Source organism: Hyperoodon ampullatus, assembly GCF_949752795.1.
Source record: "Hyperoodon ampullatus genome assembly, chromosome: 3".
Taxonomy (NCBI): Eukaryota; Metazoa; Chordata; class Mammalia; order Artiodactyla; family Ziphiidae; genus Hyperoodon; species Hyperoodon ampullatus.
In genome coordinates, this window is record NC_136916.1 from 170,323,088 (window position 1) to 170,347,323 (window position 24,236).

General features: G+C 49.6%; 2 protein-coding genes across 2 annotated transcripts; both read left to right on the top strand.

Annotated features, from left to right (window-relative positions):
- Positions 1-206: 206 nt before the first annotated feature.
- Positions 207-3,782, top strand: SERPINA5 (serpin family A member 5; the record flags this gene model as incomplete). Its single annotated transcript, XM_079698896.1, has 4 exons — positions 207-813; positions 2,158-2,428; positions 2,786-2,933; positions 3,594-3,782. The coding sequence occupies 4 exons, from the start codon at positions 207-209 to the stop codon at positions 3,780-3,782; spliced, it is 1,215 nt and encodes a 404-aa protein (XP_079555022.1).
- Positions 3,783-15,963: 12,181 nt separating this feature from the next.
- On the top strand, positions 15,964-22,770 carry LOC307049684 (serpin A3-8-like; the record flags this gene model as incomplete). Its single annotated transcript, XM_079699202.1, is given in 5 exon segments — positions 15,964-15,984; positions 18,547-18,629; positions 20,689-20,894; positions 22,494-22,625; positions 22,628-22,770. Coding segments are annotated over 5 exon segments (585 nt in total).
- Positions 22,771-24,236: the final 1,466 nt, after the last annotated feature.

Genomic DNA, 24,236 nt, shown 5'->3' on the forward strand with positions numbered 1-24,236 from the left:
ACCGATGCCCATGTCCTCAAGTCTCTGTGCTGCACTCCCTCCCGCGCTACCTAAACCCTCGCTCGCAGCCTCTCCGAGTCATCATCGCCCTTTGAGGCTGCTGGTTGATGGTGCCGCCCCCCAAGAACGTCAGCCTTGCTTGTGATCTTCCCATCCTCCCTCTGAGGTCACCTTCCCACCCTCCCTTTCAGGCCTGGGCAGCCACGATGCGGCTCTGCTTACTCCTGTGCCTGGTGCTCCTGAGCCCGCGGATGGCCGCCCTGCGCCGCCCCCAGAAGAAGAGAGTTCAGGAGCTGCCGCCCGCAGTTGCCACGGTGGCCCCCGGCAGCCGAGACTTTGTCTTCGACCTCTACAGGGCCTTGGCCGCAGCTGCCCCCGACCAGAACATCTTCTTCTCCCCGCTGAGCATCTCCGTGAGCCTGGCCATGCTCTCCCTGGGGGCGCGGTGCAACACGAAGGCGCAGGTCCTGGCGGGCCTGGGCCTCAGCCCCCAGGAGGGCCAAGAGGAGGAGCTCCACAGCGCCTCCCAGCGGCTGCTGCGGGAGCTCGAGCGGCCCAGAGACAGCCTCCAGCTGAGCCTCGGCAACGCCCTGTTCGCCAAGCCCGGGGTGCCCATCGAGGCGGCCTTCCTGGGCGCCATGAGGACGCTGTACCTGGCAGACACTTTCCCCACCGACTTTGGGGACCCTGAAGGGGCCCAGAAGCAGATCAATGATTACGTGTCAAAGCAAACGAAGGGCAAGATTGTGGACTTGGTTAAGGGCCTGGATGGCGACGAGGTCATGGTCATAGTGAATTACATTTTCTTTAAAGGTAAGGCCCTGAACTTTCTCTTCTAAGATGCTTTTGTCAAAAAACAAAAAAACAAAACAACCAATTCCCGCACACGTGAAAGAGTGGGAGTGGATTTATTCTTTTCTGATCCTGTTGATAGAGTGAAGCCAACAGCAGCTGGGTGAGACAGTGCCTTCTTACTGCATAAGGTGGAGTGAAAGACCCCAGATGCTGTTTCCTCCACTGGGGAAGAGCTGGTTCCTGTTTGTGCCCCTGGGGGCACTTAAAGCAACAGTTTCCACACAGGCTCTGAAGCACGAGTTTGTCGAGGCCACGATGCCAAAGAAACTGACAGCATGGCTACTCAGGGCAGGATTGTGGGCCTTAGAAGGGCCTTAGAGGGCATTCCCCCAGATACTTCCTGGTACCCATATCCTCCTAGGGGCTGTTTCCTCAGCCGAGAAATCCTGGAACAAGAGCCTGTTCCCCTGAACAGTCCTCTCTCCCCTCCCCAAGAGCTGACCTCCTCATCTTTATCTCCCTGGCATTTCTTGTAAATATCCCTACTCATCTCAGCTTGTACACCTGCTTCTCCTTCTAGATACTGAGCCCCTGAGCACCCTGCACGGGGCCTGCTGAGGATGGGGGAGGGGCAGGGAGGGAAGAGGAAAGAGGAAAATAGTTAAACTGTTAACCAAGCCCCCCTCTTCCCGTGGTCACAGATGGTGAGTATCAGGCTCGGACTCTAAGATTACTTGTCCCCTGGTCTAGGGCTAGGCTGCAGAGGACAGCTGTGAAATAATCTAAGTGGGGCATGCGGGCGGGATCTATATTTGATAACTAGTAAGAAAATGGAAACAATTACTTGTCCCACTTTGAAAAAAACGTCCCAAACAGACAAAGCAAGAAGCATAATCACAGACTTCCCAGCAGGAAAAGTCCTGTTTTTGCAGGAACCTTACCAACCTTTCTCCCAAACCCAGATTGAGATCCAATATTGGGAAAAGAGTGAAAAAGAGAATAACCCACCCAGATATAGTGTAGCTTTGTCAGCCATACATATTCGTTACCCTCTTCACTGGGATGTTTGACCTTGAGTAGCAACATCAGAGATTCAGACAAACAACATTAGGGGTGAAAGGTCTCTGAAGACACGAAAACCAACCTCCTTGTTTTGCAAATGTGGAAATAAAGCCCCACAAAAAGTTCAAGCCTGTCCCCCGAATTAGGAAGGGGCTTGTCTTTATATTCAAGAGGTTTGGCAGTCACTTCCGCCAGTAAGACTGCTCCAAAGAGGATGCTGTCTGTTTGGTAGGTTTACTGTCTGCACACTTTTCATTGTCAGCTGAGAATGTTTAATTCCTTTTCCATTTTAATCTTTAGCTAAGTGGGAGACAAGCTTCAACCGCCAAAGCACCCATGAGCAGGACTTCCACGTGACCTCGGAGACGGTGGTGCGGGTACCCATGATGAACCGAGTGGACCAGTTTTACTACCTCCTGGACCGAAACCTCTCCTGCAGGGTGGTCGGGGTCCCCTACCAAGGGAACGCCACCGCCTTCTTCATTCTCCCCCGCGAGGGTGGGATGGGGCAGCTGGAAAATGGCCTAAAAGAGAAAACACTGAGGAAGTGGCTCAAGATATCCATGAAGAGGTATTCTTCCCACTATTCCAGGGCCGGCCTGCTGCTGCACACCTGCAGGGCCACACGGCAGTGGTGGGAGAACTCACCTGGCCTGGGAGCCGCCTCCCAGCCCAGAGGCATCATGTGAAGTCCCAGCCCCCTGGCCTGACCCAGCTAGAGGAAGCAGGGCTGGAAGCTGGGTTTTCTGGCGGGGCCATCAGAGTGGGCAGCGACCTCGGGGACAGCCCAGGTCCAAGTCCAGAGTAGGATGGGTTCCATTGTAGGCAACGGGCTGGAGGAGCATTATGAAACCAAGAGGAGATGGAAGGAATACGAGCTCAGTAGCCAGTGCCCTGGGAGGGTCCAAGAAAGGTCTTCTCTTTCCAGGCAGCTTGAGCTTTACTTACCCAAGTTCTCCATTGAGGGCTCCTATCAGCTGGAGAAAGTCCTCCCCAAGCTGGGGATCAGAGATGTCTTCACCTCCCATGCTGACCTGACCGGCATCTCCAACCATTCCAGCATCCAGGTGTCTGAGGTGAGCCCAGAAGCTCCTGAGCACCTGCTTTCAGAAATTCCTATCCTATCCTATCTTATCCTATCCTATCTTATCCTATCCTATCCTATCCTATCTTATCCTATCCTATCCTATCCTATCCTATCCTATCCTATCCTATTCCATCCTATTCCATCCCATTCCTCATTCCAAATCCTTTCTCTCTCTCTCTCCTCTTTTCCCTCAGGAAGCAAAGGTTTCACTTTGCATCTTGTCCTCTGAACAATGGGAAACCCTATCCAGCACCGTGCCTTGGGGGAAGGTATCTTGTCTGAAGCAATCAAAACTAAAAATTGGATGCTAGCTCCTTCACTCACCAGCTGTGTGACCTCCAGCAATTACTTGACCTCTCTGAGCCTCCTTTCTCTCTATAAACTTGGAGAGTCACACCCTTGCTGCTAGATGATTTGAGAATTCAATGAAAGACACTCATGCAAAAAAAAAAAAAAAAAAGGCACGCATGCGCTCACCTGTAAGCCGTGGTACGCAGTAGTTGATCAATCACATCATCTCCTATCTGCTTCATGGCTCAGGAGCACAGAAACGTTGACAGTGATGCTGCGGGCAGAAGCTTGTCCGTTTGCCCCTGATGGCGTCTCCCAGCCCCTGGTGGCTCGGTGACGCCTGATGTCTCCCCTGCAGATGGTGCACAAAGCCATGGTGGAGGTGGACGAGTCGGGAACCCAAGCGGCTGCAGCCACGGGGACGATCTTCATGTTCAGATCTGCCCGGATGAGCTCTCAAAGGATAGTATTCAACAGGCCCTTTCTGATGCTCATTGTGGAGAACAGCAAACACATCCTTTTCCTCGGCAAAGTGACTCGCCCTTGAGATGGGGATTTCTCCTGAAAGGCACGGGCTTCCATACTGGAAGATGAGGGTGCACTATGGCCATGTATCTGCTGGTAGCTGGTGATATACACAGGTTTAATTGACTAATGAGGCTTCCACAAATAATAATAATAACAATAACATTGAAATACTGATGATTGCTTCTTTTCACATGATTGCAAGACGGGTGCTTTGGAGAACATTTGGTTTTGCTCTCACCTTTCATCAATGGAGATTAGCACTGAGATCCAGAGAGGCCACACAGCATGCTAGTGGCAGAGAGAAGCTCAGAATCCAATCCAGGAGGATTGTTCCAGTAGATATTTCCACCAGGAAGCATATTCCCAAGCCTAGTTCCCCACCTGTCTGCAATACCAGCTACCAGTTTGCCATGGTTTGGAAAGGACACTGGAATGGGGGCATGAAGTGGGGTTTCTGTCCCAGCTGTGTGACGTTGGGTAACACTGTCACTCTTTGGACTTCGGTTTCCCCACGTATGTGATGCAGGGTCAGGTCAAGGACTGGAGGATCCTTGAAATCATATAAAAAGTGTAGAATGTTCCCCACAAATCAGTTGATTTCAGTGCATCCAAGTGCCACCCATCTTTTAAGGAAAGCAGGTGGACGGCAGGGTGGACACGGCCATCCCAGGTTTGTACCGTCCTGTGGGTACATTTACAACCTCATGGGCTTGGCTGGGGGTGGGAGAATGGAGGCTTGTTGCCAATACTAGAGTATCAGTTGAAGACCCTGATGACTAACTGTGGGTTTTAGTGTCAGCAATAACAATAAAGCATTTTGCAAACACTGGGTGTCATTGGCCTTCTGGAAGTAGCTCTGGGAACAGCAATATTAATAGCTTATATTCCAGAACTGATGCTAGGTGCTTAATCTGGATGGTTTCATTTACCCCTCACAATATCCTGTACCAGGCAGGCACTCCTATTATCCCCACTTTACAGGTAGGGAAGGTGAGGCTTGTAGAGAACAGGTAATATACCCGGTCACACAGCTCCTTGGTGGTGGAGGCAGGATTTGACCCCAGGAGTGTGGCCCCTGGACCACCCTCTCAGCCCTGGGCTCTGCCACAGAGGAGACATGAGCCAGAAACAGAAGCCCAGGTCAAGTGCATCAGGGCACCAGCTCCCTTGTCATCCAGGTAGGATCACTCTCCTCCTTCACAAAACCCACCATGCTTCCTTGTCTATCAAATAAAGGGGATTGGACACTTTCAAGAATCAATGAATGAATGAGTGAATGAGTCCTTCACTCAGTCTCAGACTTTCCCCTAATTAGCTGCCCCCAAGTCTGACCCCGGAGTGCCTGTCGCCCCACCTTACATGCCCAAAGCTTGCTTTCCATGAGCCTGCGCCCAGCACTCTGACCCCAGAGACTGGACAGTGTGGGTGCCCCTTAGAACTAACAGGGTCAGAACCCCAAGCTTTGACCATCCCTTAAAGTACTGAGCACCTACTATGTGCCAGCTGTGGGGACACTTTGCATCTGTGATGTCATTAATCCTTCAACAACCCTGTAAGGTCTATCTCAGCATCCTCATTTCACAGAGGGCAACATAAGTGCTTGCCCAGAGCCCCCCTGCTGGTGACAGTGTAAGGCCCAGGCTCGGGGACCCAGATGGCACAGGTGTCGGCCGGTGGCAGGGTAGATGGCTACAACCAGAGCCAGACGGCTTGTCTGCGTTTTTGCTTTGGGCTTGGGAACCTCTGGAGGATGGGGCCTCCTCATGGAGCCAGACCCACTCCTGTGTGCCTTTTCCTTTCGCAACACCTGGTTTTTTTGGCAAATATTTTTCTCAGAGTTTACTCAGCCAGTCCAAGGTCAGGGGGAGGTCCTGGCTGTGCCATGTGTGTAAGGCCAAGGTCCAGCGCTGTCTAAAGTTCACTCAGCAAACAGTCACAAAACAGCTCCCATGTGGGGATCGGGCCGGGCTCAGGGCGGCCAATTTGGGGTGTCATGGAAGGAAGCTCCGAGCTGGGAGTCACAGCAGGTCATGTAAGTCAACTGTCACACGATCCTGGGCTGAACAAACTGATAGAGCAACTCAGAGACAGGGAAAGAGAGTTAACTTCTGAGGGCTCAGGGAAGGTTTTGCTGAAGAAGTGACACTGAGCTGATCTTGAAAAGCATGTAGGGCTTCACAGACAGCAGACTTGGGAACAGAGCTGAAGGGAACAGCTGGAGAGAGCATGAGGCTGAGTGAGCTGCAGTGTGGATGGGAAATTGTGGAGACTTCAGCCTGGACCAGGGCCAGGAGTGGGAAGGAGAGCAAGGAGGAAAGAGGGGACGGTGTTTGCGGTCCAGTGACAGGGACTCTGAACACGAGGCCCAGGTTTTGTCTCTTCTCTCTCCTCCTGATTTCAGGGTAGCTTGGCCATCCACGCCCCACCTAAATCATTCCCTGGACCTCTTCCTGCCCCTCACTCTCCTGTCTGTGCGTACCATAGATGCTTCACTCATCCCCCTAGGGGGCGCTCACACCCCTCCACACCTGCTTCTCCATCAGCCCCACCCGCCCCACCCTGGGATAGACTTCATTCATCAGGTGAGATAAAGTACCAGGTCTGTCAGAGCCCGCATTATAGGCATGGCTGTCCCCCTCAGGATCCCCTTTCTTAGCCGGCGTATTCATTTACTAGGGCTGCCATAACAAAGTCCCACAGACGGAGTGGCTTAACGTAAATGTATTATCTTACAGTCCTGGAGGCTGGAAGTCTGAGATCAAGGTGTCATCAGGGCTGGTTCCTTCTGAGGGCTCTCTTTTGTGTTTGTAGATGACCGTCTTCTCTCTGTGTCCTCACATGGGCTTCCCTGTGTGTGTGTATGTCTGTGTCCAGATCTTCTCATCTCCCAATCTCCACCAGTCATATTGGATTGGGGCCCTCCCTAATTTTAAGTTAATCATCTCTTTAAAGATGCCATCTCCAAATCCAGTCATGTTCTGAGGTGCTGGGGGTTAGGACTTCAACATATGAATTTGGGGGGACACAATTCAACCCATAGCTGTCATCCCACCTTTGAGTTTCTTGGCAGCTGTTACCAAGTTCATTCATGTTCTTAGGAACCCACTTTCATTTCCCTCTCTGACCATGTGCACTCTGAGGTCCTCCCCGTGTGGACTCCACTGCTGCCAGAAAGTGGAGGAACAGAACTAGGGCCCAGAACTCCTTCCCCCACCTCTCCCTGCAGAAACCCATACCAAAAAGAATGAACTTGGTCTCCAGAGGAAGCACTTCATGCCCCATTAAACAGCCTTGCCCAGACTACACTTATTTATTTAGCTCTTTCATCCAAAGGCCATTACTCATGGGGTGCCTACAGGGAATCAGGCAAGGAGCTAGTAAAAGGGTGTAATGGTGAGCCCGACAGATGCAGGCTTAGGCAATAACCAGGTACACAAACAAACAAACAGAATTACAAACTGTGATGAGGGTAATTCTTTTGTCCACAGATGTTTATTGAATATCCCCTGGCACTGCTCCAGGTGCTGGAGATAAATGAAGAAAACAACAAAGATCTCTGCTCTGGAGGAAATATATTCTAGTATGGAGTGACAATAACAAAAAAAATAACAAAGAATAAAAAAGAAAAGTAAAATACATCTCATGTCAGTTGATGGCAAATGCTATGGAGTGTGAGTTTGACAATTAGAACAGGAAGTAAAGAATAGTAGTGCTAGGTGGAGAGACCTGACATCCACGACCTTGGGTGAAGTACCTTGACTGTGTGGTCAAGGTCAACTTCACCAGCGGTATGTTGTGTTATCATCTTGTTTCTTCTGATATGGGGTGATGAGAAGGGAGCATTGCCTCTGTGGGATCTTCCCCCAAACACATAACCTCACTCTGATCATGAGAAAACAGCATACAGACCCCAACTGAGGGACATTCAACAAAATACCTGACCAGCAGTACTCTTCAAAAGTGCCAAGATTATGCAAAACAAGGAAAGCCTGATGCTATGAACTGAAGGTTTGTGTTCCCTCAAAATTCATATGTTGAAATCCTCACCCCCAGTGTGATGGTATTAGAAGGTGGTGTCATGGAGATGTGACGAGGTCATGAGGATGGAGCCTTCATGAACAGGATTAGTGCCTTTAAAAGAGACCCCAGATGGGCTTCCCTGGCGGTGCAGTGGTTGAAGTCCGCCTGCCGATGCAGGGGACATGGGTTCGTGCCCCGGTCCGGGAAGATCCCACATGCCGTGGAGCGGCTGGGCCCGTGAGCCATGGCCGCTGAGCCTGCGCATCTGGAGCCTGTGCTCCACAACGGGAGAGGCCACAATGGTGAGAGGCCTGCATACTGCAAAAAAAAACCAAAGAGACCCCAGAGGTGAGGGTTGTGGTGTGATGAATTGGGAGATTGGGATTGACATGTATACACTGATGTGTATAAAATGGATGACTAATAAGAAAAAAAATTAAAACAAACAAAAAAAGAGACCCCAGAGCTCTCTCTCACCCCTTCCCATGTGCGGACACAAGCAGAAGAGAGCCCTCACCTGGCCATGCTGGTTTCCAGATCTCCAGCCTGGATGTCCAGCCTTCAAAACTGTAAAGAGTAGATTTCCACCATGTACAAGCCACTCAGCCTGTGGTATTTTGTTATGGCAGTCAGGACAAATTAAGACTCCTGAGAAACTGTCACAGGCCAGGTAAAACTAAGGAGACCTGGGAAGTAAGTGTAATGTGGTTTCTTGGATGGGATCCTGGAGAAGAAAAGGGACATTAGTGGAAAAAGTGAAATCCAAATGAGTCTATACAGTAAAAAGTTTCACTCCTTAGTTTTCAGAAATATACCATGGCTATGTAAGATGTTTATGTTGCAGGAGCTCTCTGCACTGTCATTACAACTTTTCTGTATATCTAAAATTGTTTCAAACTAGAAAGTTGACTTTTTTAGTGAAACGTTAAAAAAAAAAGTAGGGAAGAGAATAGGTGTGGGGTTAGGGTTGTGAAGGCAGAAGCAGGAGACCAGTTAAGGAGGAGAACAGGGCGCTAAGAGAGATAGTTAAGGACTTTCTACAGCTGGGGCTCCAGAGGGAGCTCTGGGGTGGTGGCATTGATGCCAAGAGCTGAGGGACAAGCAGGAGTGAACGGAACGAACGTTACTTGTGCACAGCGTGAGTGAAGAAGACCCAGAGGTGGGAGAGTGTGTCCTGTTCACGGAACTGATGGGACACGGGTGGCTGGAGCCTGGGAGGCTCGCTCTTCACCAGCACCTGTTAGGCTGTGCAGGGTGCTGGGGGTGGGGGAGGCACTCCTAACACTGGGTAGCACTTGGATGCCACCTACAGCGTGCCTGGCACTCTTCTAGGCCCTCTGCATATATCGTCTCAGTTAATGAAGAGGCAGAGAGGCACCTGTGTAAGGGTTTGGGATGGCAAGTGGGTGACGTCAGTGACCTTCTCCTGTTTCCTAGAGAGCTGCACCCCGAAGTGGACTATCTGCCACCTATCCCCAAGGAATGAGGTGGGAACGAGGTGACCCCGAAGTGGCAACATCTACAGACACAAAAATGCTTTGGCCACTTGGGAGAATCCAGTACGAGAGACCACATGCCATTCCTGATGGTGATTTTCTGTGAAGACCCAGAGTACAGATAACGAAATGCTCCTACACACGCCTGCATTGGTAACTCGCCCATATGTGCACATGTGGGCGCACACAGCCTTCTGGAGATGGGTGGCTTCTCAGCAGCTACTATAGCTGCAGCCTCTGGTTGTACCAGGAGCTGAGCATTCATTGTGTACCTGGGCAGGGTGGGGTGGGAGAGATGGTGCTCAGAGTCGTCCCCTCTCTGGGCCCCTGCTTCTCCATCAGTCTCCCAGAGAGGCTGCTAGGAACCATTCGTGGCTTTGATCAGCAGGTACATTTCCTTCACAGATGTTAAGGGACCCGGGCGGGGTGGGGGTGGGGTGGGCTGGGGGTTGGGAAGATGGGTCTGGTGGGCGTGGGGTAAAGGAATATGGGACAAGGGCCTGGCCTCTGCTCCCAGGTGTGCTGAGCAAACACACGTGTCCATTTCCCCCACTGCCCGATGGGGTGATGGCAACAGGACTGTTTGAAGGCTTGGAGGAAACCAGGCAGGGGAAGGGGCCCTGACCTACAGCAGCATTTCTCAGACTGTGACCAACATCACCCAGAGAGCTTGTTAGAAATGCCTATTCCTGGCCCTTATCCGAAAAATCAGCGTGTTTTAACAAACCCCCTCAGGATTCGGATGCACAGGGAGACAGAAGACCACGGGGTTTCCGATTTGGCCCAGGCCCCAGGGAATCTGCGCTCCCTCCTCCCTGCAGCTGCCACCACCCAGCTTCAGGGCCTGAAGACTCTTATACTCTACAAGCCTAGGGCCCAGACACTCTTTAGTATTAGGCATTTCTCCAGCTAGTCCTTGTCGAGCCACAGCTGGTAATAAACACAAACCCAGGCACATCCTCAGGACTCTGCCCAGAGGTCCATCCGTGGTGGAGCTTTCCTGACTCCCCCAGACCATCTCTGGTCCCCGACACCCACCCCTCCCTCCACCACTTCCCACACTGTATAGTTATCATCTCTCTATGTTTCTGTGTCTCTCACACACCAGGAAATCCCTGAGGGTTCTCCCCAGTGCCTGGCATGGGCCTTGGCCCAAAGTGCCCTCAACAAATGTTGGGTGAATGAATGAAGGGGCTAAGTGGGAGGCTGCAGAAGATTCCATGCCTCTGCAAGTCCTCAGGCCACTGCCTAAGACCCCCTGTTCCTTGAGCCCTGGACCCCTACCCGAGTGCATCGTGCAGGTGGGGCTGCTAATAACATATAGGACACCCAGATAAATATGAATTCCAGATAATGAATCATTTTTTAGCATAAGTATGTCCCAGGAATTGTGGGGTAGGTCCCAGGAATTCGTTTGCCAAATCTGGCAGCTCTGTCTCTAGGGAACAAGGGTGAGTGAGAAGCAGTCATCCCCACAGCCAAAAACCAACAGTGCTCCCTGCAGAGCTAAGGGGAAGTCACATCATGGGGACAGCAGGCAAAGGCTCTTGCTGTAAGGGGAGTGGGAATGGGTTTGGAGGAGTCAGAGGAGGGGCTATTCCACCAAGAAAGACCAGGGAGGGCTTCCTGCCACATGCTGTGCAGCCCTAGGTATAACAAAGTGGTTGATTCATGGGTGATTGAATCAAACTGAAGCCTGCGACAGAATGTTCTCAGAGGTCCCCTTGTTTATAAAGGGAGTTGAAACCCTCCCTTCTCCTGGCATGAGTTGAGGGACCTGTGGGCTCTGCAGGGACAGCTCTACACTCAGGAATGTGCTTGGGGACCTGGTGCTGGTGTCCCAGCTGCAGAGGTGGGCAGGTCCAGACCACGTGGGTGCTGCTGGACCAGAGGATGGAAGGGAGGCCTGGGGTTGGAGGTGGGGACTTCAAACAGAAGAGTGCCCTGAACAGCCTGTATCCCTAAAGATGTTCTGGGGACCTTACAGAAAACAGACTCGGAAGGAGCAGCCGGGGAGGAGTGCAGACAACCCAGTGGTCACTGACACAGGGACCAGGAGCTTGGACCAGAGTGTGGGCACCAGAGATAGAGAATAAGAAGTGGTTTCCAGGGATGTGGAAGAGGGAGATCTTGCCCCTCACTAAAGGGGAGGCTGGAGGAGGGAGGATGACTCCAGGTTCCTGGCTGAGCTGGGACGATAGAGGCACTGTTCACTGAGATGGGGAGCAGAGAACAGTGGGGTGGGGGGTTATTTAGGGCATAGTCAGTGGGATAGATCACCAAAGAGAGAAGCCAAGGAGGAGCTATGTCAAAATTCTGGTTACCAGAAATCTCTGAAACATGGAGAGAGCTACAGCACCCCAGGTAAGAGGCAGGAGGTGATCGATGTGACAGGAGACCACCTGCGAAGGAGAGTGGAGAGCCCTGTGATATAGGAGAGGGTCTCAGGCCAGACCAGGCTGCCGAGGGGGTACAGGAGGAAGTGGAGTGCATGCGAGGGCTTCTGGTCAACAGTACCCACATTAACCAAGAGTCCTGCAGCCTGCAGGTGACTTCATGCTCCAGGATCCCTAAAATCAGAAACTATTACTGTTCTCGTGTTACTGAACCAAACTTGGGTCTGCTCGCCCATGGGCAATGAAACCAGTCTGACACCAGGGTGTGGTAAAGGAAAGTGCAGCGTTTATTGCAGGGTGTCAAGCAAGGAGTACAGGCAGCTAGTGCTCAAAAGACCAGAAACTCCCTGATGGCTTTCAGGGAAATGTTTTTAAAGACAAGGTGAGGGGAGGGGGTTGTGGGGTACATGATCAGCTCATGGACATTCTTCTGATTGGTTGGCGGTGAGGTAATTTGGAGTCAACACCATCAACCTTCTGGTTCAACTGGTCTGGGGTCTATGTGCTAGTGGGCAGCTTCCACCTGCTGGGGTTTCAGTATCTGCAAAATAACTCAAAGGATATGGCTCAGAATATTATCTGTAGCCCTTGAGGAGGAACTAAAGATCCTTGATTTTGTTTAACGGCTAAACTATGATTATTTTGTCTTGCTTGACTGTTTCCCTTTGCTTCACACTGGTCAGTATGGCCATCGTCAAAAAATCTACAAACAACAAATGCTGGAGAGGGTTTGGAGAAAAGGGAAACCTCATCACTGTTGGTGGGAATGTAAATTGGTACAGCCACTATGAAGAACAGCATGGAGGTTCCTTAAAAAACTAAAAATAGAGCTACTATGTGATCCAGCAATCCCACTCCTGGGCATATATCTGGAGAAAGCCATAATTCAAAAAGATATATGCACCCCAATGTTCATTACAGCACTATTTACAATAGCCAAGACATGGAAGCAACCTAAATGTCCATCAACAGAGGAATGGATAAAGATGTGGTATATATATATATATATATAATGGAATATTACTCAGTCATAAAAAGATGAAATAATGCCATTTACAGCAACATGGATGGACCTAGAGATTGTCATAGTGAATGAAGTAAGTCAGACAGAGAAAAACAAACATCATATATGATATTGCTTATATGTGGAATCTAAAAAAAGGGGTACAAATGAACTGATCTACAAAACAGAAATAGAGTCACAGATGTAGAAAACAAACTTATGGTTACCAGGGGGTAAGGGGGGGGGAGGGATAAACTGGGAGGTTGGGATTGACATACACACACGACTATATATAAAATACATAACTAATAAGGACCTACTGTAGAGCACAGGGAACGCTACTCAGTACTCTGTGATGGCCTATGTGGGAAAAGAACCTAAAAAAGAGTAGACATATGTATATGTATAACTGATTCTCTTTGCTGTACACCTGAAACTAACGCAACGTTGTAAATCAACTATACTCCAATAAAAATTTTTTAAAAAGCTAGTTTAAGTTTGTTAGTTTAATTAATATGGTTGCATCTTTAGAGTTATCAACATTAAGTCTAATACTTTTAGTGAACCCAATTTTAATATAAAATTGGTTAGCAAGAAATATAACTCGGTGTGATAAAATTTTCATAAGTAAATTAAATGTAAATGGGATGAGAGTTTTTAGGTGAACTCTAAGAATAATTGTGTTTTTTGGTATAACTACTTTAAAATAGTTTCACCAAATCTTTTGATAACTTGAAAAAAACTTGTTTTGTTTCAGAAACTATGTAAAATTCTTGGAAGAGTAATACATCCTGGTATAATGTTATCAGTCATAAATCTAGTTACTTTCTTCAAATGTTGTGTCACAGAAATACCAAATTTTCTTGTCAGTTTCATTATAACAAACTCTCAGATCTTAAATATTGGGTATTTTTAAGTCTTTTTTCATTTACAGAGAGTTATTGTTTACACTGCTTCTTTTACAAATATGTTTCACCTTCAGAGAGATTCATAGGAAGGACTCTGGAGTACAATTTTCTGATAAACTTTCAGATCATATCACTGAACTGGATAAGAATTTACAGAACTCGAATGGAGAAACTGATGGCTTCATAAAACTGGGAAAAAAGTTCAAAATCAAGCATTAAATTCATGGGAATGAGTGAACTGATGAAGATGATAATAATTTGTATGACTTTTTGGTTTAAATATTGCTTATTTTTTAATGTTTCATTCTGCCAGATTTAAGGAACCCTCTTCTCTCAAGACATCTATGACTTGCAGCATTTTGATATTGTATAGCTTTGTAAACAAAGATGAAACATTTATCTTTTTCTCCCCATCTGAACTCTCCAGGACTCAGAAACTCTTAATGACTATTCTTATTTTCATGGCAATTTAGTCATTTACATAAATTCAAAATAATCTGCTCTCTTTAGAACAGGACACAATTGGAAAAACATTGATTTATTACCAAGGCTTTGTTTGGAATGTCATATTTAAGAGTATACATAAATTCAGATATTACCATCCAGCTTTAAGGAACTAAGATTGACTTTATGTAGCCAAAAATCCCCTTGGAAAAACAGTCTGGTACTTTGTTTACAGGGTTCCCAGCTGTCTAATCAGGTGAGTAAGGAAGGTCACTTCCTGGCAATTGCAGGAAGCTCAAGATATTTTGGGGATCTCAAGAAGGGAGGGATTCACCTAAATCTATAGGTATTGCAGGCAAAGTCTGATGGCAAGTATATGACTTGGCTTTACTGGGCTTGAGAGGCCTTTAAAGGTTCATTCTGAGATTCCTAATGAAAAGTTCCAAGAAAGCAGATTTAAAAGAGCTTGTGTGATCAGTTGCTATTTTTGTTACACTTAGATAAATAAACAGGACAAGTTTATTGATACCAGACTTATGTTAACAAAAAATTAATCTTAACTTGGCAATATTTGGTAGAATGAGGGTGATTTTAGAGAGAAAAATTATGTTTCAGTAATGTACCTTTGTGGATAATAGATTCTGGTGCTATTGACTGTCTTTGATGTTTTGGTATTTACCTGTAAACTGAACTAGATCCTGAATTCTTCTAGTTTCCTCCAATATCTGGCTCTGACTCTCCAAGGTACTGTTAACAGTTTTTCCTCTAATCTTTTTGACTTGGAATCATTGAGAAATAAAACTGCCCTTTTTCTGAAGCCAGGTAAGCTAAAATTGTACAACTTGATATAAACCTCAGGGAAATCACCATAATAGCACATGTATAGACAATCTTTGTGCCTGTTGCTGTATAAGTCACTCAGAAAGATTACCTAAACACACGATGCCATCATCAGAGACATTTTAAACTGCAAAAAGAGACTTAAACCTTGACATCTAGAAATCTTTTTCAGCTGGCTCCCCTCTGGACTTGGTGCCTTATTTTAATCAAGATTGCAACTAGTCTTGCTAATCATTTTTCTAATTTGTTCTCTGTTGGTTTTAAACTTCTTATGTTTTATATCTCCCATTGTTGTACTATGACAGCCTCCAAGGGAGTAATGATAGCTTGACATCTGGAGGTGATTGATTACTCCCATAAGATTCCTCCTAATGAAGATCCATGAATTTCTCCTATATTGAGTGCTGCCTAAGACTTACTTCCTAGATGGCTCCTTATTGCTCAAATGTGGCCATAAGCTCTCTAAAAGCATATCTCCTGCACAACCACCTCTTTTCCTCCTCCATGGGACATGATTCTCTGGGAATAAGTCTTCCCAGCACCAAAGAAGTACATGCCAATGCCAAGTAAACAAATGGTTGATCACCAGTGCTTTCCCCAAAAAGATCTCGAACATAAGGGGGAAATGTGAACGGAAAGTCAAGAATTAAGAATTGTGGCTTATGCACATCTCTGCTCAAATGGGTTCTGAAATTTGACCAATTATTTTCTTAATATCGACATCCAGAACATCTGCCCAGTCTTCAGACTCAAGATACATATCAGACCCTTACCCTAAAGTAATTTGTGACTACCTATCTACTTATTGGAACCTTACCCTTAAAAAATCATGACAACCTATCTCTTAAGGACAATTATTTCCTTTCTTGTGTCAAAGTCAATCATAATTCTTGCCAGATAACATTAACAGCCTTGTGGGTTTTGTCTTTATAAGCTCCTGGCTCTTTCTCTTCCTTGGAACACTCTTTCGGTTTTACCTGAATTGGTATCTTCCAAACTGCAATTCCTAAGACTCTAAAAATACTGGTCTTGTTGCAGGCTTCCGTGTCTTCACAGTCAGCACATTCTGCTCCACTTCACCTTCTTAGGCTATATGGCTGTGCCCCATCAGCCTGTAAGGTGTACATGGATACTTGCGGAGATTATCAGGAGACGGATTCCGTATTAGTAGATCTGGAGTAAGTCCCAAGAGTTTGCCTTTCTACAAGCTCTCTGCTGTTGGTCTGCAGACCACATTTTGAATATAGCAGGGGTGTCAAAGCTCTATCCCTATGGGCAGGGGTATCTCTTAAGACACCCGTATGCCATTCATTTCTCTTTTTTTTCCCCTTTTGTGTGGTTCAGAAATATTGCCAGGGTCCCCTGGACTCAGAGGAGGGAATATTCAAAAAAGATTGCTGACTCAGGAGGCAAATATCCTTCAGTGATCCTGTAGCCTCAGTGGCCTGTACAGAGATGACCTGGAGGGGACCACTTCAAACATCCTCAGAGTTACTTGGAAAAAGTAGAAAAATGTTCTGCCTTCACATCGACTGGAGGTTCAGACTAAGTCATTTCAGTTTTAAGGAAAATGAAGGCTCTCCTGGGGCCAGAGAATTTGGGAAAACACTCGGGGAAAGTCTTGGGACATTGTTAGCAGTGATGCCTAATGTTCATTCTCATTTTCTCTCCCCTCCCAGTTTTTAGCTAGGACATGGCACCCAATGTAGAATATTGACTGCACTGAGCAGCTTCCTTTGCAACTAGGTGTGACCATATGACCAAACTCTGGCTGGTGGAACAGAAGTGGAAATAACATAGACAACATTTAGAACATTCTATTCAAAGAAAAGGGTGTGCTTTTACCTTCCCCTCTTGCCCTTAACTGGAAGGTGGACACAGCAACGACCCATCTGGGACATGGCAAATAAACATGAGGAATGGCAGAGCAACAAGACAGAAGGAGCCTGAGTCCTGACAAAGTGGGACCACCATGTCAACCCACTGCCTGCATCTGGACCTACATGAGACGGAAATAAACTGCAGTCTTGTTTCAGCCACTATTTTTTTGGATACTGTGTAGCTTAAAAATATGTAAGGGGCTTCCCCGGTGGCGCAGTGGTTGAGAGTCCGCCTGCCGATACAGGGGACACGGGTTTGTGCCCCAGTCCGGGAAGATCCAACATGCCGCAGAGCGTCTGGGCCCGTGAGCCATGGCCGCTGAGCCTGTGCGTCTGGAGCCTGTGCTCCGCAATGCGAGAGGCCACAACAGTGAGAGGCCCTCGTACTGCAAAAAAAAAAAAAATATATATATATATATATATGTATGTAACTATTCTGGAACTATTTGGTGTTTGAAAGGACATAAACTGTCATTTCAGGAAGGATGGGACCAAAATCTTCTTAGTCACATCAATGCTTTACAGTCAACAAATATTTACTAAGTAGTAAAAGAGGGAAGCGCTGTACAACCCTCCAACCAAATCCTGTCCTACTAGAGCTTACATTTAGTATTACACTTAATATTTATAGACACCTCGGCCAGGGAAATTTTGTATCTGCATTTCAGAGGCAAGGAGATTAATGTTGAAGGATTTACAGTAAATTGTTTGAGGTCACACCTGGTGAGTAGTACTTTCTTGATTCAGGTATTCAGGCTAAAGCCATACCCTCACCACTAAGCCAGTGGTTTCCAAACTATGCCTGGTGGAACCCCCAGGGGTCACAGAGGTCTGACAAGGGTTGTCATGGAGGGAGGGTTGTGACTAAGAGGGGTGAAAGGGAAGGATTTTCCCTTGAGCTCTAGAAAGGCCTGGGATTAGCTCAAAGAGAAATCTAAGGAGACCTCCAGGCCAGGGATGAAGGTCAACCAGCTCTTAGGGTGAACCAATAGTGAAGGGGTAAGGACAAAGGCCCAGACACAGCAGGCCTCCAAAGACAGATGGCACCAGAGACCAGAGAACCCTGACACTTGTGCTCTCAGCCCTCAGCACTGAGGCCTTTGGGCCCACGCTCCCTCTCTGGGAATGTAAATCGAGCTGTAGACAAAGTGCATTACCTATGAAAAACATATCTGAGTTTGTGTTTGGACATTCCTGTCACATCCAGACAGGTGCACACACATACACAAATCAAAGAAAAGTGACTTATAAAAGAAACACAACATGAGGTTTGGTAGGGCTGTCCCAGAGTGACACAATTCTAGGGACTATTTCCCAATGTCCTTCTCTATATTCTCTGGGGTTTTATGTGGTCCTCGGTGAAGTTATCATAAACATGGGGAAAACTAACAAGACCAATATATTTTTTTTAAGATCAATAATCAGGGATATTTTTCAGTGTCCCTTATTTTTATAGTCTGAGCTTTCACACATACTTAAATGAGTTTTCTTAACAGGAGAAAACACTCTCAAGGGAAATTTTTTTTGTTGTTTATTTTCAGTTTTCTTTTAAGAGACAAAAAGTTAGCGATTGCTGTAACAAGGTTGCTCAAATAGATGTAATAAATCCTGTTACCAGGAATGGTCATCTGCCCATTTCCAGTCTGAAGACAGAACACGGTGTTGTCCCCGCAGACATTTCCCAAGCAGGGCAGGAGATCTTTGCGGGATAAACAGACAGCAGCACCCATGAAAATCCAGCATCCCAGGCAGGTGGCGGCTCTGGATCCACTCCCCACATCCCGCTCTCCCGGCAGTTAATCCGTGATGCTCCCACACTGAGAGCAAAGGGACCCCCTTTCCAGGGTGGCTCTAGGACCCTGTACGGGGCCTGTGGAACGTGAGGCAGGAGGGAGGTGGGGGGACTGATGTCCGATGCTGGGAGCGTTCTGCTCCGTCTGAAGACCAGTCCTCTCTCTGGGTCTCAGTTTTCATCCTGCAAAGGGAGGGACATGCTACCAGGGCTTCTGGGGACATTTCGGCCTTTGACTCTGTGGGATTCTGATTTGAGCCAGCTGTGCACCCCACACAGCTGTGCATCCACCATCAGGGTCAGAACTTCCCTGAGGGCCGTGCAGTGCGTCTCCTTGCCTGGCACAGGTGATGCTCTCAGAGAGACGGGTAGATGGAATTAGTGCACAGTGTCCCTCTGGGCAGAGGCTGCGGGGTCTCTAGGGGAGTTTCCTGGGCTCCACTGTCCCTATAGGGCCCCCGGTTAAGCAGACAGGAGGGTGCGTGTGTCCAGCAACTGAAAAGACAGACTGCTCAGAAACAGAGCCAGGTCTCCAATCCAGCCCAATAAAAAAAGCACTATTTCTCCAGGAATAATTTTGGAGGAAAACGTTTAACTCTTTTTGAGAGAAACGACTGCATTGGCCCTGAGTAAACTAAAAGTTGGGGCAATTGATCGCCTCTGTCCACAGGCTTGTCCTAAGGCCTTTCCACTGGCCTCAGCTCAGCTCCCTCCCCTTCACCCCTCCTCCTCTCCCTCCCCTCTCCTCCCCCTCCTCTCCCCTCCCCTCTCCTCTCCTCCCCCTCCCCTCCCCTCTCCTCCCCCTCCTCTCCCCTCCCCTCCCCTCTCCTCCCCCTCCTCTCTCCTCTCCTCCCCCTCCCCTCCCCTCTCCTCCCCCTCCTCTCCCCTCTCCTCCCCCTCCTCTCCCCTCCCCTCCCCTCTCCTCCCCCTCCCCTCCCCTCTCCTCCCCCTCCCCTCCCCTCTCCTCCCCCTCCTCTCCCCTCCCCTCCCCTCTCCTCCCCCTCCTCTCTCCTCTCCTCCCCCTCCCCTCCCCTCTCCTCCCCCTCCTCTCTCCTCTCCTCTCCTCTCCTCCCCCTCCTCTCCCCTCTCCTCCCCCTCCCCTTCCCTCTCCTCCTCTCCTCTCCCCTCTCCTCCCCCTCCCCTCCCCTCTCCTCCCCCTCCTCTCCCCTCTCCTCCCCCTCCTCTCCCCTCTCCTCCCCCTCCTCTGCCTCTTTTCTCTCTCTCTTCCTCTCTCCTCCCCCTGGCCCCAGCAGCCCTTTCTCCTCTGAACTCTGAGATGAGGGGCCAGAGGCTGCAGGTAAACAGTCCTGTTTGCTGAGGTCTCCAGCTCTGAACTCAGCCTCTCTCGGACTTTCATGCAGTAGCTCTGTCCTCTGTCCTCTGTCCGCTGTCTTCAGGGATCACAGCTCTGGCTTGTAGGGTCCTGGAGAGGGTGGCATGTGGAGGAGGTGACACCTCTGGAACTCCTCTTATGAGCCCAGCACCTTCATACTTTATGTCACCTGAGCCATTCAACATGGACAGAGATGGGAACTGAGGCTCAGAGAGGCTCGAGCACTTGTTTGTCACCACACCGCACTCACAAGGGGTCAAAATGGAATCCTTGTCCAGAGCCTGGCACTCTGAGACCACGCTGCTTCTGCCCACTAGGCGGCCTTTACAGGTTTATGGTGGAATCAACCACCATGTGTCCACCTGCCAGGGGCTGAAAAGAACACTCTACCCTCCTTTGATCTTTACACCAACACTTATCAGGACCACGTAGGCTCCAGCGCTGTCCCCACTGCTTGTGGTGGCCTCTCTCACTGAACCCTCACTGCGACCCGGCACCACGATGTGAGTGCCTCCCTAAGGTCACACGCTTGTCATCAAGAGGCCGGGAGAGGTGCTGTGCCCTCTGACTCAGTCCAGGGCTCCGTCCTGGGGGGACAGAGAAGGAACATAGTGGAAACGGAGTCCCTGCTTCCTAGTCCCCTCTGACGGTGGCTGCTCCGCCAGCAGGAGGGGGATGGGTTCTCACTGGACAGCACCTCACACCCAGCACCAGCTTCTCCCTCGGAGCCAGGCACCCCAGGCTTCTTACCCTTGCTCCTCCACTCGCTTGCTGGGTGACCTTGGAAAAGCCCCTTTCCCTCTCTGGGCCCAGTTTCTCCATTGGGGAAATTCGTAACAATTACAAGACTTGCTTCAAGTCTTGTAAGGCCTTCTCCACCGACCTCCGGGATTCCGACACTGCCAAGAAGCTCATCAATGACTATGTGAGGAATAAAACGCAGGGGAAAATTGTGGAGTTGTTCAAAAATGTTTCCCAGAGCACAGTGATGGTCCTGGTGAATTACATCTACTTTAAAGGTGGGTACCCTGTTTAATTCAAAAGGAAACACACTTTTGGTTTTGTGTCTTCAGGGCTATTTCTGTCCAGCGTCTGCCAACTGTGTCATTCGGTAAAACATTATAGAGCGGCTGACTATGCGGGACATAAGTGCAAGGGAGCCACTAACCCTTTGTCTGAGCCAGAGGGAGACTTTTTATTCTGACTTAAACTTGCCTGGCTGCCAGAAGGAAGGCGTTTTCCTCTCAGCTCTCTCCGGGGTGGCCGGGAACTCCACGTTCCTCCCTGTTGAGATGCTTTCGGACACGCTCAGGAAAGCCTCAGCTGTGTACACTGTGGGCTGTGTCTGACGGGCTCTGTCTAAGGGGACTTAGTCTCTGGTGGTTGAGGTGAGGCTGGTGGCCGTCTTCACAGTGTGACAGCCTCTGAGCAGCCTGGCCAACACAAGGAACTTCAGTTGTGCTCGATTATGACTAGGAGGGTGGAACTGGCAAGGCCATCATCTGAGGGAAGACTCAGAGGACAGCATCCAGGAAAGACTCTTTTCCAGATTCCAGCTGGCCCAGTGCCCAGTCCCATTGATAGAAACTCAAGATTGCAAACCTCAGCCTGAAAACTCATAAGGATCAGAGTGAAGGCAGAAAGATTTCACACATAGAGCCAGCAGTGCAAATAGGGACACAACATAGATAAAGACAGAAGGAATGATCATTGAGTCAGGGGGTGGTCATGTGCCTAGGAGACACTAGCTCTGGGGAGACAAGGTAGCCCTGTGCTGGCAGTTCCTGGATGCAGCCATGGCCAGCCCTCCTGGGTCTGTGTTTTCCTCTGTAAATGAAGGCATAGAATCCCATTTCTCTGGAAAACTAATCCAGGCCTGTCCTGATATGTTTGTTCTTTCAAGCTCCTGTACTTTCCTCTCGTACAACACTGCCCTGGTCTAGGACTTTCTCCTCCCAGATCTCCCCGCCAGGGGCACCCCAGCCAGCCCGGCGTTCCCTCTGCTCCTGCCTCTAACTCTGGGGACACAGGCAGGGGTGGAAACAAAGCAGGAAGCAGGGGTGGATACACACTCCATGAAGCCCCAGGGCCCTAATCTCCCCAAGAAGCCCCCATCACTGAATGCTCCATCCTCCTGCGGGGAGACCCCAGCCCTCTCCTCTACTGACCCCGCCCTGCCCTCCTGGTCCCCATGTGGCTCCTGCTTCAGCCTGGCTCACAAGGCTGCGGGGACATGTGCCCTCCCTGCAAAGCCAGCGACTAACCACTGGTCACTAACACTGCTCCCTTTAAGGACCAGGAGCCCCCATTTCTCCGCAGGCCCAGCCTCATCCCATCTCTCCCTTGCCCTGTCCTGTTCCTGTTGGTTTCTCACGTAGCACAATTAACCAGGTTTGTTTCAGGTCCCCATTCGCAATCCAGACCTGTGGGCTCACCCCCATCCCCAAGGGCCTACCCACCTGCCCAGGTATATGTGCAAACCTAGCAGGGCCATCCCTAGAGGCACGTGGGGGGCTGCTGGTGTGGGGAGGGTCTTCCCCGCTCAGGGACCGGGGCAGAGGAGGGAGTGGCCAGTGGCTCTTGCACCACCGACCCCTCACCTGTCCCTCTACCTCTAGCCCAGTGGAAGAAGCCCTTTGATCCCAGCCGTACTTATAAGTCAGAGTTCCACGTGAGCGAGGACAGGACAGTGGAGGTGCCCGTGATGACCACGGGGGGCCTGGAAACGCCTTACTTCCAGGACGAGGAGCTGCCTGCACCGCGGCGGAGCTCAAGTACACCAGCGACGACAGCGCGCCCTTCATCCTCCCTGACGAGGGCAAAATGCAGGACGTGGAGGCCAAGCTGCTCCCAGAGACGCTGAGGAGGTGGAGAGACTCCCTGCAGCCCAGGTGACTGTCCCCAGGACCCGGAGCTGTGGGCCCACCTGCCTTCTCGGCCCTTCCCCCTCTTCCTGGACTCCGGACCCCCAGTCCCCGGGCCTCAGTAATGTCCAGGGGCGGGGGCAGAGGTGGGAGGGCCCGTCCAGGGGTGACCTTGCCCTTGGCTGCCTGCGTGGCTCTGGGCCTGAACTGTTCCTTCTCTAAGATGATGACATCAGAGGGGGCGGGGCTCAGGGTTCCTCTGACACTAACATGCGCTGAGTCATGGGGATCCTCACACAACCCCCGACACTCATGCTGTTCTCTCCGTGGCTCCACCTCTTGCAGGTGGAGGGGGGCAGATGGGACTGGGATCAGTGAGGGGCTCAGGTGAGACAGACGCCGAGCAACAGCTTTGCACTGACTAAACATTAATTCACTCATTTATTCATTCAACCGTTCAGCACTGATTGAATGAATTAATTAAGATCAAGCTATGTCTCAGGGACTAATTTAGACTCTGAGGGTAGGTCAGCGAATAAAACAGTAAATTCCCTGCCCTAATGGCACTTACTTTGTAGTTGGAGGAGACAGACAGGAAATAAATATAATAAATTATTTGGTACTTTGAGAGGGGAGAAATGGGGAGGTGGGGATAGTAAAGCACAGTAAAATCATGAGAAAAATGGGATCCGCAAGTAGTTTGTGATTGTAAGCAGGGAGGCCCTTAGGTGATGTTTGAGGTGAGGGATTGAGCCATGTGAATATGGTGGGGAAAAGCATTCCTGACTGGGGGAACAGCCAGTGCAAAACCTGTAAGACGGCTTCCCTGGTGGCGCAGTGGTTGAGAATCTGCCTGCTAATGCAGGGGACACGGGTTCGAGCCCTGGTCTGGGAGGATCCCACATGCCGCGGAGCAACTAGGCCCGTGAGCCACAACTACTGAGCCTGCGCGTCTGGAGCCTGTGCTCCGCAACAAGGGAGGCCACGATAGTGAGAGGCCCGTGCACTGCGATGAAGAGTGGCCCTCGCTCGCCGCAGCTAGAGAAAGCCCTAGCACAGAAACGAAGACCCAACACAGCAAAAATTAATTAATTAATTAATAAACTCCTACCCCCAACATCTTAAAAAAAAAAAAAAAAAAACCTGTAAGACCGGAGGGAGTCTGGTGTGGTTGAGGGTTGGTGAGGCCAGAGCAGCAGAGCAGAGGGAGTGAGAGGGAAAGCTGGGAGAGGTCAGGACTCCAGGGGGGATTCAGGTCACTTGGAGCCTTGCAGACCCCTCGACTTGCCCCCCTCTAAGGGAAATAGAGACTCATCACAAGGTTTTGGGCCAAAGAGTGAACGATCTGAATCACGTTTTAAACGGATCACCCAGGTTGCCGAATGGAGAACAGACAGCTGAGGACCAGCGTGGAGGCAGGCAGGCCAGCTGGGAGCCCAGTGCCCTGGAGGAACCGGGAAGGGCGGGAAGGGGTCGGGTTCTGGATAAACTGAGGGC